The 10,703-nt window shown below is 57.0% G+C and overlaps 4 protein-coding genes across 5 annotated transcripts; 3 read left to right on the forward strand and 1 right to left on the reverse strand.

Annotated features, from left to right (window-relative positions):
• The first annotated feature begins 318 nt into the window (after positions 1-318).
• Positions 319-2,042, forward strand: SDRG_14517 (hypothetical protein). The gene is made up of 5 exons (XM_008620651.1): positions 319-919; positions 975-1,105; positions 1,169-1,376; positions 1,418-1,634; positions 1,682-2,042. Exons 1-5 carry the CDS (start codon positions 392-394, stop codon positions 1,972-1,974), a joined length of 1,377 nt encoding a protein of 458 aa, XP_008618873.1. The 5' UTR covers positions 319-391; the 3' UTR covers positions 1,975-2,042.
• A 1,614-nt stretch (positions 2,043-3,656) lies between these two features.
• On the forward strand, positions 3,657-5,164 carry SDRG_14518 (hypothetical protein). The gene is made up of 4 exons (XM_008620652.1): positions 3,657-4,109; positions 4,159-4,578; positions 4,626-4,731; positions 4,779-5,164. The coding sequence occupies exons 1-4, from the start codon at positions 3,675-3,677 to the stop codon at positions 5,078-5,080; spliced, it is 1,263 nt and encodes a 420-aa protein (XP_008618874.1). The 5' UTR covers positions 3,657-3,674; the 3' UTR covers positions 5,081-5,164.
• A 1,160-nt stretch (positions 5,165-6,324) lies between these two features.
• Positions 6,325-7,601, forward strand: SDRG_14519 (hypothetical protein; the record flags this gene model as incomplete). The annotated part of the gene is made up of 4 exons (XM_008620653.1): positions 6,325-6,780; positions 6,834-7,238; positions 7,287-7,398; positions 7,444-7,601. The coding sequence occupies 4 exons, from the start codon at positions 6,325-6,327 to the stop codon at positions 7,599-7,601; spliced, it is 1,131 nt and encodes a 376-aa protein (XP_008618875.1).
• A 665-nt stretch (positions 7,602-8,266) lies between these two features.
• Positions 8,267-10,215, reverse strand: SDRG_14520. 2 transcript variants are annotated; one of them, XM_008620655.1, is made up of 2 exons: positions 10,034-10,215; positions 8,267-9,942 (listed from the first exon to the last, which is right to left on the reverse strand). In XM_008620655.1, exon 2 carries the CDS (start codon positions 9,588-9,590, stop codon positions 8,322-8,324), a length of 1,269 nt encoding a protein of 422 aa, XP_008618877.1. In that variant the 5' UTR covers positions 9,591-9,942; positions 10,034-10,215; the 3' UTR covers positions 8,267-8,321. The 2 variants fall into 2 exon arrangements, with proteins under 2 accessions (XP_008618877.1, XP_008618876.1); XM_008620654.1 differs by lacking the exon at positions 10,034-10,215 and having other exon boundaries at positions 8,270-9,592; positions 9,639-9,662.
• Positions 10,216-10,703: the final 488 nt, after the last annotated feature.

A 10,703-nucleotide genomic window follows, 5' to 3' on the forward strand; every position in this document is an offset into this window, starting at 1 on the left:
GGCGAGACAGTGTTTCCATCCAGCGCAATCATCTAGACCATTACCGAGGTCGCACCGAGGTGCTTGGCAACACATGTTGCTTGGCGCGGCCGGCCAGCGACATTGCCCCATGGCGATCGGACGGGTCCTTTGGCGGGCTGGCTACGATTGTGTCTGCTACGTGAGCGTTCAAACCTGTTCCTTGTGCGCGCCAGAGTGTGGCCTAGCCCCCTCCACCCATCCATTAGCATCACCCGACGATGTCAAGTGCGAGTGTACTGTTTACATGCTCTCCGTCGCAGCCGGTGTCGGTGGCATTACAACTCGACGGCTGGATCTGCCAAGACCGCTGTCGCAGCCATTTTGACGGAGCGCAATTTTGAATTTGTGTCGTGGGCCACGCATCGACAGCATGGTCAAGCGCCACCTCCTCGACGATTTGTCCAAGGACTTGCCGCCCCACTTTCTCGCGGCGCCGCCGCTCAGCGACGACGAGAGCGAGTACCTCCAGAAGCTTGCGCACCAGTCATTTCAGTCGTTCCTCCAGTCGACGCTCGATGTGCACCCGATTGAAGTGCCGGGTTGGAAGTCCAAGGGGTGCCATGAAGGCGTCGACATCTTCCAGGGTCCACGCTACACGTCGGCGTCCAACATTCGCCCGTACCGCTTCATTACGTCCATGGAAGGCACCCTCGAGGAAGTCGAGGCCGTCCTCTCCAACGTCTCGGACGACCAGATCCAGAATGCCCTCGAGCATTACCTGGAAGGGATCCTCGACATGACCATCTTGCACCATGTGAGCTCGCCGTCCGCGCTCGATGAGTCGTCGACAAGTGAGCGCAGCGACGCGAGCGACGCCCCGAACGAACATATTCTCGTGCGCTGGTTTGCGACGCAGTGCCCGCGGCCGCTCCACAATCGCGATTTCTGCGTCCTCGAGGTACATTGGCACATCTTTGTTGGCGGTTTGAAAAGGCTGATTAATGTTGAATCAGATGAACCGCAAGTGGACCCTGCCGTCAGGCAAGCGCGTCTGGGCGGCATCCCAGCACTCGATTCGCCTCCCGACGTGCCCCGATCTCAAGCCAAGCCTCAAGTTTGTGCGCGCGTCCGTCTTCAACTCGGGGTACGCACGACGACAATATTGTCGATTTGTGAAAAAGGAATCAACTCATATGATGATGGTTAGCGTGCTCTACATCGAGTCGGACGAACCTGGGCGACTGGAGATGCACATGCGCCTCGAACTCGACTTTAAGGGGCCGACGCCGCAGTGGTTCTTCAAAATGATGATGAAGCGCCGGGCTGCGAGCTTTGGCCGCGTCGGCAGCTACATTGAAAAGTACCGTGTCTTGCAGCAGCTCTCGGCGAGCTCGGGGCGCGACCGCACCGCTGTCGTAAGACGCTCTCGATTCGATCTCAATCTCAAACTTCATAGAAAATGATCCCGCTCAAGAAACGCAAGCACTGCCAGCTCTGCACGCAAAAGTTCAACCCGCTGCGATGGAAAGTCAACTGCTCGTGTTGCGGCGAAGTGTTTTGCTATAAATGCACCGAGCACCAACGCGTGCCGGGCCGGCCACGCGACATGGAGCAAGTGTGTTTTGCCTGCGCCCGCCCCCAAGAGCTGCAAACCGGCACCCCGGTAGTCCTCGGTACGACATTGCCGTTCCCACATGGAGAGGTGACATTGCACTTGTAGGGTCGCCCATCTGGAGCTCGCCGACGCGCCACAGCACGTGTGTATATCGACCGGCCGCAGCCGCCGATGTGCTCTGCGCCACGCTCTCGGTCGGCTGGGAGGAAGCGGACGAAGCATCGGTGGAGCCCGAGTCGTACATCCAAGGTGCCTCCGACATGAGCGAAGACTCGTGGTACGACAACGATCTCAACGACTCGACGGGCTTTCAGCGCCGGGACGAGAACGACGACGTCGACTTGGCCGATTTTCAGCTCAATTTGCAATTTCGCCCGTCCTCCGAGCGTCGGGTTTAGGATTTACGACCGTTAGTGGCTAGCTCTATTTGTCAAGAACACGCGCTGTATCTGTGCTCTACCTCGTACCTCTCCCGATAGTAGTTCGATCGTCGCACGCCAGATTCCGTTGTCCTCTGCGAGAAGCCGGCATCGCATTGTTTGTCAAGAGGCTGACAAGGGTTGGGCCCATCCGCCGATACAGTAGATACGGCGTGGTGCCGAGTGCAAGGGATTTGCTGACTACGCTCTAACGTATGATTCTCTGAAGCAGCACGTGCGTCCCATCTCGCTCGGGTTGCGATGAACGCGCGAGTCAAAGTCAAAGCATGCCGGGCCAAAGACCTAGCCCTCAACAAAAAAAGACTCATGTGTTACGGATGACCTATCTGGGCGAGGCACTCGGTATCGCAATCTATCAGCAAGGGCGCCAACGACTCACCCAAGGCTGCGGATCGAGTTCACAGGTGGCTCTTCGATTCGAGCCGACATTGGCATATGCAGAGCCGTGGCCATTTGCTTCTTCTGCTCATTCGTGCGCCGAGCAATCATCTTCCAGACCGCGCCGTCTGCCGCGCCTTGACTAGCGCCTGATTTATGACCACCAAGGACTATTAACCTTACGCATTACGTTTGCCTTTCACAAAATTCAAAGCATTAGCATAGCGTTCATCAACATCAACGTTTAGACGAAAGCGCAAAGACTACGCAATGAAAAAGATACTAGTACGCTCTTGATCGAGGTACTCAATGCGTGACCACGTCCGCGTGATCACTCGTGGTGTAATGACATCACGCCGGCGCGTTGCGCGATCCTTCTCCGTCACAATGGCACCAGCTTCTTTGCAAACGGGCTACGATTACTGGTAGCTATACGAGTTATTGATGGAGCCGCAGCAGCTGCAACGTTCACTTAAGCGGAAGAATGGAAACATGACTGTTTGAGAGGACAGTGCTTCGATGAAATGAATACACGTGGCACTGTGGACGTACGTTGCCAGGTCGAATCATGTGTGCCGCGTGCACATTGCAGTTCCAACGGCGGGAAGCGGTAGAAGTGGTGCAGCAGGTATCTTTTTGAAACGCCTTTTTCCAAGAATTGAAGTTGCACATCGTTTAGTTCTCCACAACCCCTCGTGCAAACAGAATACAAACAGAATGCACGATTCGATATCGACGACTCGTGACAGGTCGGAGCAACCCGAGAAGTGGATGAATCGTGGCCAAGCGACAATAACGTTAGAAAAATATGGCCCCTTGGTTGTGCGCCGCTCGCCTTTGTACCAGGCACGGTGCAACGTTGCTCGGGTCGAGAATGATGCGTACGAACTTGACGGATCGTTTACTTGGCCGAGTCGACACGCAAGATTCCAATACGAGATATCCCACGAGCAATCGACGGCCCGTGAGCAACGCGCGCGGACCACTGTCATCTCTACAGCCACCGTCAAGCGCCCCCGAGACACGTGTGTTGTGCCTAGCGGACTCAGCGCCTTGTCTTGGGTACACACCTCTCTATCTACTGCGATGCTTTTGCTGGGTGGAGTTGAGTCAGCCACCCTTTTGTTTTTCTTTGGGCACCCCGAGTTTGCCGTGCATTTGGCCTGCGTACCGTCATACGGACGGCCATATGGCGCTGTCCATGTCCGGCAATCCAGAGTGGTATCGCGCGGAAGCATCATCGAGCCTCTTTGCACTTTGCAGTTTACCCCGCGACACACATGAGCTCCCACCGCGACGAGGTACCCTTGTCCCTTGCCCAGGCAGCGTCCATTACGCGGGATGGCCACTCTGCGGCCAATGACCTTCTGGACCACTACCACGACTTTTGCTCGGCCCCCGCGTCGTGGCGGCTGCTTCGCAACGAGCGCAACGTTCAACTGTTCCAAGGTCCTGGCCAACACGTGCGCAGTGCGTACCGATTCGCGACGTCTATTACCGCATCGCTGGACGAGGTCAAGGCCCACACGACCAACCTCACACCGAATGACATGAAGGCTACCATGGACAAGTACGCCGATGGCATCCTGGACATGAAGGTGCTGCACCGGCTTCAGACACCAACCGTGGCCGAACCCGAGCTCCAAGTACTTGTGCGCTGGTTCGTCACCGAATGTCCGTCGCCGTTGCACCACCGCGACTTTTGCGTGGCCGAGGTATGGTGTTGATGGTGTCGTCTTGTCGGTAGTCATACAACCGCTGCAGGTGCAAAACCGGTGGACGTTACCGTCCGGACAGCGCGCGTGGGGTGTTGTCCAGCACTCGGTCAAGGTGCCAAGCTGTCCGGACCTACTCTCGACGGTGCGCTACCAACGAGGCCAGATGTATCATTTTGGGCTCTTGTACGTCGAGGACCCGAGTCGACCCGGCGTTCTCACTGCGTTTTTGCATCTCGAGTTTGACTTCAAAGGCTGGACTCCGGCGTGGCTATACCCGTTTCTCATGGCGCGGCGAGCGCGCAGTGTATCGAAAATCCCGCATTTTCTCGCGGCGCGGCGACTCGAAGATCACGGCGGTACCCGCCGGTCGCGGACCGTAGGCGCCGACGAGCACAAGCACTGTCAGTACTGCACGCGCAAGTTTGGCCCGCTTCGGTGGCGCGTGCGCTGCAGCAGCTGTGACGAGGTAGATCAACTCGATGATTGCATCCGATGCAAACATGTATGTGGTAGGTGTTTTGTACGCACTGCGCCCCCCCAAGGGATGTCGATCGCACGTGCGTCGAGTGCCAGTTTCAGAGCGCGTGTGCTTCCCGCGAGAGCACCGACCGATCGTCTGGTACGAGCGCCGCTATCGCAGTCAGCGCACTCAATACGTAGGGGTAGGCTCGAATACGACGCCGGTGCGCCGAGTTCGCTCGTGGCGCGACATCACGCAAGTGACATCACACTCGCACGCCCGGGACCGCATGTGCTTTGCGACACCCGCCTCGAGCGAGACCCAAGTAAAGCTGGGGAGTGGCTTGCCTCTCATGGACTACGAGCTCCAAATTGCGATCGAGCCGCGTATCAAGACCGACAACGACGGCGAAGACGACTGGAATTTGCGCTTGCTGCGAGTTCAAGCCCAGATTCGATACGAACGACGTCAGAGCCGGCTTTGTTACCGCAAGGATGCGTTTTCCTAAGGCACACCGCTTTGTATACTATATACTCGAATCTATGTACCGGGCTATAAAACTGTGCTATTTGGAGCCCAACACGGCTATGCACTCCCTCTTGTGCAGTGTGGGGGGCTGTGATCACTGGACCAGTTTTACCCTACCCCTCCCTAGCCCTATAGACCAGCAGAAAGGCTCGCGCGTACTCGATGGGTAATGCGTTTGACGGATTCTTAGGTGCACCCGACGTTCTATCTCACCTTTACGCACGACCCAGCCTCTTCCAGTGTTATGTCGGCATCTGATTCGGCACCATTTCAAAATTACAAGAACAATGACATGGATGCATATGCACGCAAACTTACTCGCCGACTGCTCTACTGAAATGGGTTCGACGAATTGGTTCGACTGCATGGTGGTGCGTCTCGAACGAGCCTCGACCAACTGACGTTATGGTTGGCCCATTCTTCTCTTCTACATAATCGGTACAACCTCCGCAGTTGAAGGCTTGGTTTGGCTCGTCCATTTTTCTCTGGCCCACACGTGTTGTCTTATGCCAACTGCAATAGTTTGAGTCTGGGAGGACCAGCCAATGTGTTATGTAGCACAGTCGACGCCAGACGGTGTGCAACTGGCAGACAGCTTCAGGCACAACAGCAGATTCTGGGCAACCAATTTCGTAACGAAACCAGATCCACAGTACTAGTACTAGGATGCTGGTCGTATCTGGTGGAAACGGCGTCAGCAGACCATTGTCCAAGTATCATGTCGATACCGCACATCGTTGACACATCATTCACGAGGGTTCTGTCGGAGCTGGTTCTTATTTGAAGAATAAGAACCAACTCAGAACTAGTACATTGGACTGCAGCATTGAGCTCTCGTAATCTAGTAGTCGTGAACGGCAGCGCGCAATCCATCCGTAGAGGCAGCGATCAAGGGTCGACTCTGGTCAGACAAAGTGGCGCACGGCGATGTCGCCATGACGAGATACCGGTACAAGAAGCTGGTTTACTTTGCTTCTGGAGGCGCGCGTCTGCCGAGTTGCAAATGGCGTGTGTATTCACCAGATTTAAGATTTAATGACAGGAGCGCGACGGTCGAACGACCAAACTCGGCTCATAGCGAAGGACAGACGTGTGGCGAAGCGCGTTCATACCAACCGTGTAATGTCTATCAACACCGACGTCGGGAAAACGTACGTACTACGGTCTGGCGCCATCGCTTGCCATCCGCGAGTCATTGGATGAGTCTTCATTTTTCAAAACGCCATGCGCCGCACCACCACCTCAAGCTCACAAGTGTGCACAGACGAGCCACTACCTCTCATCGAGGCAGCGACCATCAAGCTCGACTGTCGCGCCGCAGCGCAGGACCTCTTGAACTACTACGACGACTTTTGCTCGGCCCCCGCATCGTGGCGGCTGCTTCGCAACGAGCGCGGCGTCCAAATGCTTCAAGGTCCTGGCCGACACATGCGTCACGCGTACCGGTTCGCAACCACGGTCACCGCATCGCTGGACGAGGTCAAGGCCCTCAACACCAACCTCACACCGACGGAGATGCGAGACACAATGGACAAGTACGCCGACGGCATCCTGGACATGCAGGTACTGCACCGGCTTCAGACACCAACCGTGGCCGAGCCAAACCTCCAAGTACTCGTGCGCTGGGTCGTCAACGCCTGTCCGTCGCCTCTACTCCACCGCGACTTTTGTCTCGCCGAGGTACGATACAACTGTCTTCTTGTCTGTAGACAACTGACATGAAACCGTCACAGGTGCAAAACGGGTGGACGTTACCGTCCGGACAGAGCGCGTGGGGTCTTGCCCAGCACTCGATCAAGGTGCCAAGCTGTCCGGACCTGCTCTCGACAAAGCGGTACCAGCGTGGTCAGGTACACCATTTCGGGCTCTTGTACGTCGAGCACGCGACTCGACCGGGCGTTCTGGTGCTATTCATGCACCTCGAATTGAACGTCAAGGGCTGGACACCGTCGTGGCTATACCCACGTCTCATGGCGCGCCAGGCGCGCAGTGTCTCCAAGCTCTCGCGACTCTTCACATCCATGCACGGCAAGGCGAAGAGCTCTACCCGCGCCGCGCCGACGCCCAAGCACTGTCAGTACTGTACGCGCCAATTTGGCCTCTTCCGGCCAAAAGTGCGCTGCAGCAACTGCAGCGAGGTCCGCCCTTTGATCTGTCACACACAGCGAGCTCACGGAGTGTGCTAGGTGTTTTGTGGGGCGTGCGCGCTGCCGTTTGAGAAGCGTCACATCTGCGTCGAGTGCCTCGCCGAGGAGGACGACCCGATCCTCGACGTGCAGTCGGGCAGCACTTGGAGCGGTACGTCTCGTGAAATGCACCACGGGATGCTGACGCTCTAGTTAGGCACGAGCCCGCACGGCGTCCAGTCGTGGCTTGACATGCGCAGCGAGCAGCAGCTGCGGCAGTTGAGCAAATGGGCGCGGTCGTCCCGCGGCAACGAAGAACGCAGCAACGTTCCGAGCGACCGGAACCTAAGACGAGCGCCGTCCTGTTCGACCTAGAGGTTCTTCGTGTCGACAGCCTTCAAGCGCTCGAATCGTTGCATGGAATGTGTCATACTATTTATCGTCTTCACGTTATGTTTGATCCAAGAGCCTTGTGCTACCAGAGCAGCTAGCTTCATGGTGGCATGCACACTAGTGGTGTATACCGTTCATAGACAATGCAGTATTTGCATGCCTACCTTGACCCATCATTGATACCAAGTTCACCGAAGCACGTAGCACGTGGTGTGCGTGAGGACCATGCGTGAGTACTGCCCTTGATATAGTACCCGTCGCTTGTGACGAGGTAATCACGTGGCATGCGATGTGCTGTCTAGCCCACTGTTGCGATGAGATTCAAATCTCGGTGGTGACGACCGCCTTGGCATCGAGTCTCGTGCTGTTGACACGACGCTGTCGTCGATCGCTTCTGGCTACTGTGGTGGGACCCGCTGCATCCACAGTCCAGAACTCAGCCAAGGAGGACCCCGCACTCGAAGACTACGTCTGTCCAGCCGCTGCATCGCTCGTCAGGCATGCAAATGCAGAAGGCCGGTGCGACCTCGCAAACAGAGCGTGTGAAGTCCTTCGCCACCGAAAACACCAGTCATTCATGGCTCCCAATCGATAGTCTGGACACGTGGCCGCCGACCAGTGCTAAGCGTCAAGTAAGATGAACCACAGGACGCAATATGAAAAAGGGTATTTGGGTTAAATAGCATAAACGGTTGGACGCGACTAGAAGACCTTGTCAAAGAGATCGACGTCGCCGTCGGCTTCAAACGACAGTCGAGGTTGACACACGCGCTGCATCTCCTCAAACGACGCGCGGTCCATCGACCGCTGGTGCGACCGCCGATGGCTAGTCGCCCGCTCTTTGGTGGCAACAACAACAACCGGCTCGGGCTCGATTGGCGGGTGGACGACCAGCGACCGCGACCGGGGCACGGTAAAGTCGCCAATGTCAAGCGCATCCGCTGACACACGCGCTGTGCTCCAGCGCTGCGGACGCGGCGGTCGCGCATTGTATTGCTCGTCGGGCCACGACCGACTCTGGCGCAGGCGTGGCGAGAGCTTCTCGGGCTCAAATTTCGAGTGCAAGCAGACAGTGCACATAGCGAGCTTGCGGACGCCGGACGGCAACGCGACGTCCTTCTTCTCAGTGCACGACGGACACACGACCTCGCCGCAGATGCGGCAATTGTCCTTTTTTGTCCAGGCGAAGAAGTCGCCGCCGCACACGTGGCAGTACGCCACGTCCTTGACGGACTTGACCTCCATGTCGCTGCGCACGTAGCTTGAGAGACGGCCGACGTGGCGCGCGTCAAAGAAGCTCTGCATGCGCGAGAGCGCGTGGCACCAGTTCTTTAGCGTTGTCGACGTCCACGCGTGGGGCGTCCGGCCCTTAAAGTCCACCGAGAGCACGTACGTGGCGCGGACAATGCCTTCGGTCGGGTGCGCGGAAAAGACGTAGCCCGAGGCGTACAAGCCGCCGCGCACGAGCTCAAGCGACTCGTCGAGCGGCGGGCACCCGTCAATCTTGACCGAGTGCGTGCACGACACCCACGTGTCGACGCCGTCGATAACCTTGTGCTCGCGGCACTGTACGTAGACAAAGTCGCGGTGCCGCATGACCGACGACTGCGACTCGATCATGGCCCAGTTGATCGTCATGCTCGGGCTCAGCTGCAAAAGCAGCGCCGACGCCTTGACGTGCGTCTCGACGGTCTTGGCAAACGCTTGACTCTCGGCCGTGTTGGCGACGTGGCATTGCATGATGGCCTCGATGTCTTCCAGTGATGCTTGCAACGTCACGGTGCCGCAGATCGACTGCACGTCCGGGTTGCCGTGGAGCGGCGGCAGCATCTCAAACCGCGTGCGGGCGCCCGACCCGTCGTAGGCCGCGGCCACTTGAAGGAGGTCGGTGACCGACTTCTTGGCGAGCAGCCGCAGATGCTCGTGCTGGGACGGCGAGACCGACGGGTAAAAGTCGGGGCGGAAGCGCATGGCTATCAGAACTTACTGATCTGTCCGTAGACCAAGCTGACTATTTACGTATCAAGTCCTACTTGGCTCGTTGCTTGATAGGCGGCATGACGCCTCTGGTTCGGAAGTTGCTCTTGGTGCTGCAGATCCGTCCGTGTCGCGGCCGGCAGGATCTACCTAGTTCGTGGCGTTGGCATGCGCCGTCTGCTCCTTACATCAATGCGCGTGTGGACCTTGGGGGCCCGAACTGCTGCGCACGGCCACACCCGCCATATTGCCGGGTGTGGCCGTGACGCCGCCAAGGAAAGAGCGCAGTCGCCCTGTCGCTGGGAAACGAGCTCGCCAAGTACCGATAATGGTCGAGGCCGAGGCTCTACATTGTATCCTTGAGCACCGTCAAGACCATGCGCAGGCGACGCGAAGCAGCGGAGCGGGTCGTCTGGGCCGGCGCCAAGCGCGCTTACCGTTGTGCATGAGGACGCACGCAGCGCCGTCTGGGCAGAGTCGCGCCTGCGACGACGAACGCGGCCTGCGCTGTCGATGGCGCTGTCGATGAGCGCTTGACTACTCCTGAGTACCGGTATGTGCCATAGTCGTCGATGTCATCCGGGCGCGGAAAGACGAATGCAACTGGCGCCACTTCCAGTCGATGGACCTCTATGAATTGATAATGCCCAGAACGCCAAAAATGGGCAAAGTGCAAAATGCCCAGCAAAATAACCAGTATTTTGGATGTTTTTTTGCCGGGTATTTGGCCATAATACCCGGCATATTGTATTTTTTTCTGAACTCGTTTCGTTTTTAAAAAACCCGGGCATTTAAAATGCCCACAGAATACCCGTGTATTTCGATTTACCTCAACTCGGCCTAATAACGTATTTTTGGTCCAAGAGTACAAACACAAATACAAATTTCAAGTCTAATTCGTCCAAGGAGCACTTCCTCGTGGCCCAGACCGAAGCACAGACCTCTATTGTCTTAGCGTAAACACCATAGACAGGTACGCTGTTTTTCCACTGTTCTCGCTGCTTCCTTCCTCTTTTTTCTCTTTCTTCCTTTCTTCTGTGTGCCAGACATTTTTAGGCTGCAACGTTTATGGTTCATAAGCTTTGCTGCTGCTGCACCTCCACGTCA

This window comes from Saprolegnia diclina, assembly GCF_000281045.1.
Source record: "Saprolegnia diclina VS20 unplaced genomic scaffold supercont1.73, whole genome shotgun sequence".
Taxonomy (NCBI): domain Eukaryota; phylum Oomycota; class Saprolegniomycetes; order Saprolegniales; family Saprolegniaceae; genus Saprolegnia; species Saprolegnia diclina.

Coding starts and splice junctions, on each gene's coding strand:
- SDRG_14517 (XM_008620651.1), top strand. CDS start 392: ATGGTCAAGCGCCACCTCCTCGACGATTTGTCCAAGGACTTGCCGCCC. Junction 1,106..1,168: donor GCGTCCGTCTTCAACTCGGG/GTACGCACGACG, acceptor GATGATGGTTAG/CGTGCTCTACATCGAGTCGG. Junction 1,635..1,681: donor CGGCACCCCGGTAGTCCTCG/GTACGACATTGC, acceptor TTGCACTTGTAG/GGTCGCCCATCTGGAGCTCG.
- SDRG_14518 (XM_008620652.1), top strand. CDS start 3,675: ATGAGCTCCCACCGCGACGAGGTACCCTTGTCCCTTGCCCAGGCAGCG. Junction 4,110..4,158: donor GCGACTTTTGCGTGGCCGAG/GTATGGTGTTGA, acceptor CAACCGCTGCAG/GTGCAAAACCGGTGGACGTT. Junction 4,579..4,625: donor GCTGCAGCAGCTGTGACGAG/GTAGATCAACTC, acceptor TGTATGTGGTAG/GTGTTTTGTACGCACTGCGC.
- SDRG_14520 (XM_008620655.1), bottom strand. CDS start 9,590: ATGCGCTTCCGCCCCGACTTTTACCCGTCGGTCTCGCCGTCCCAGCAC.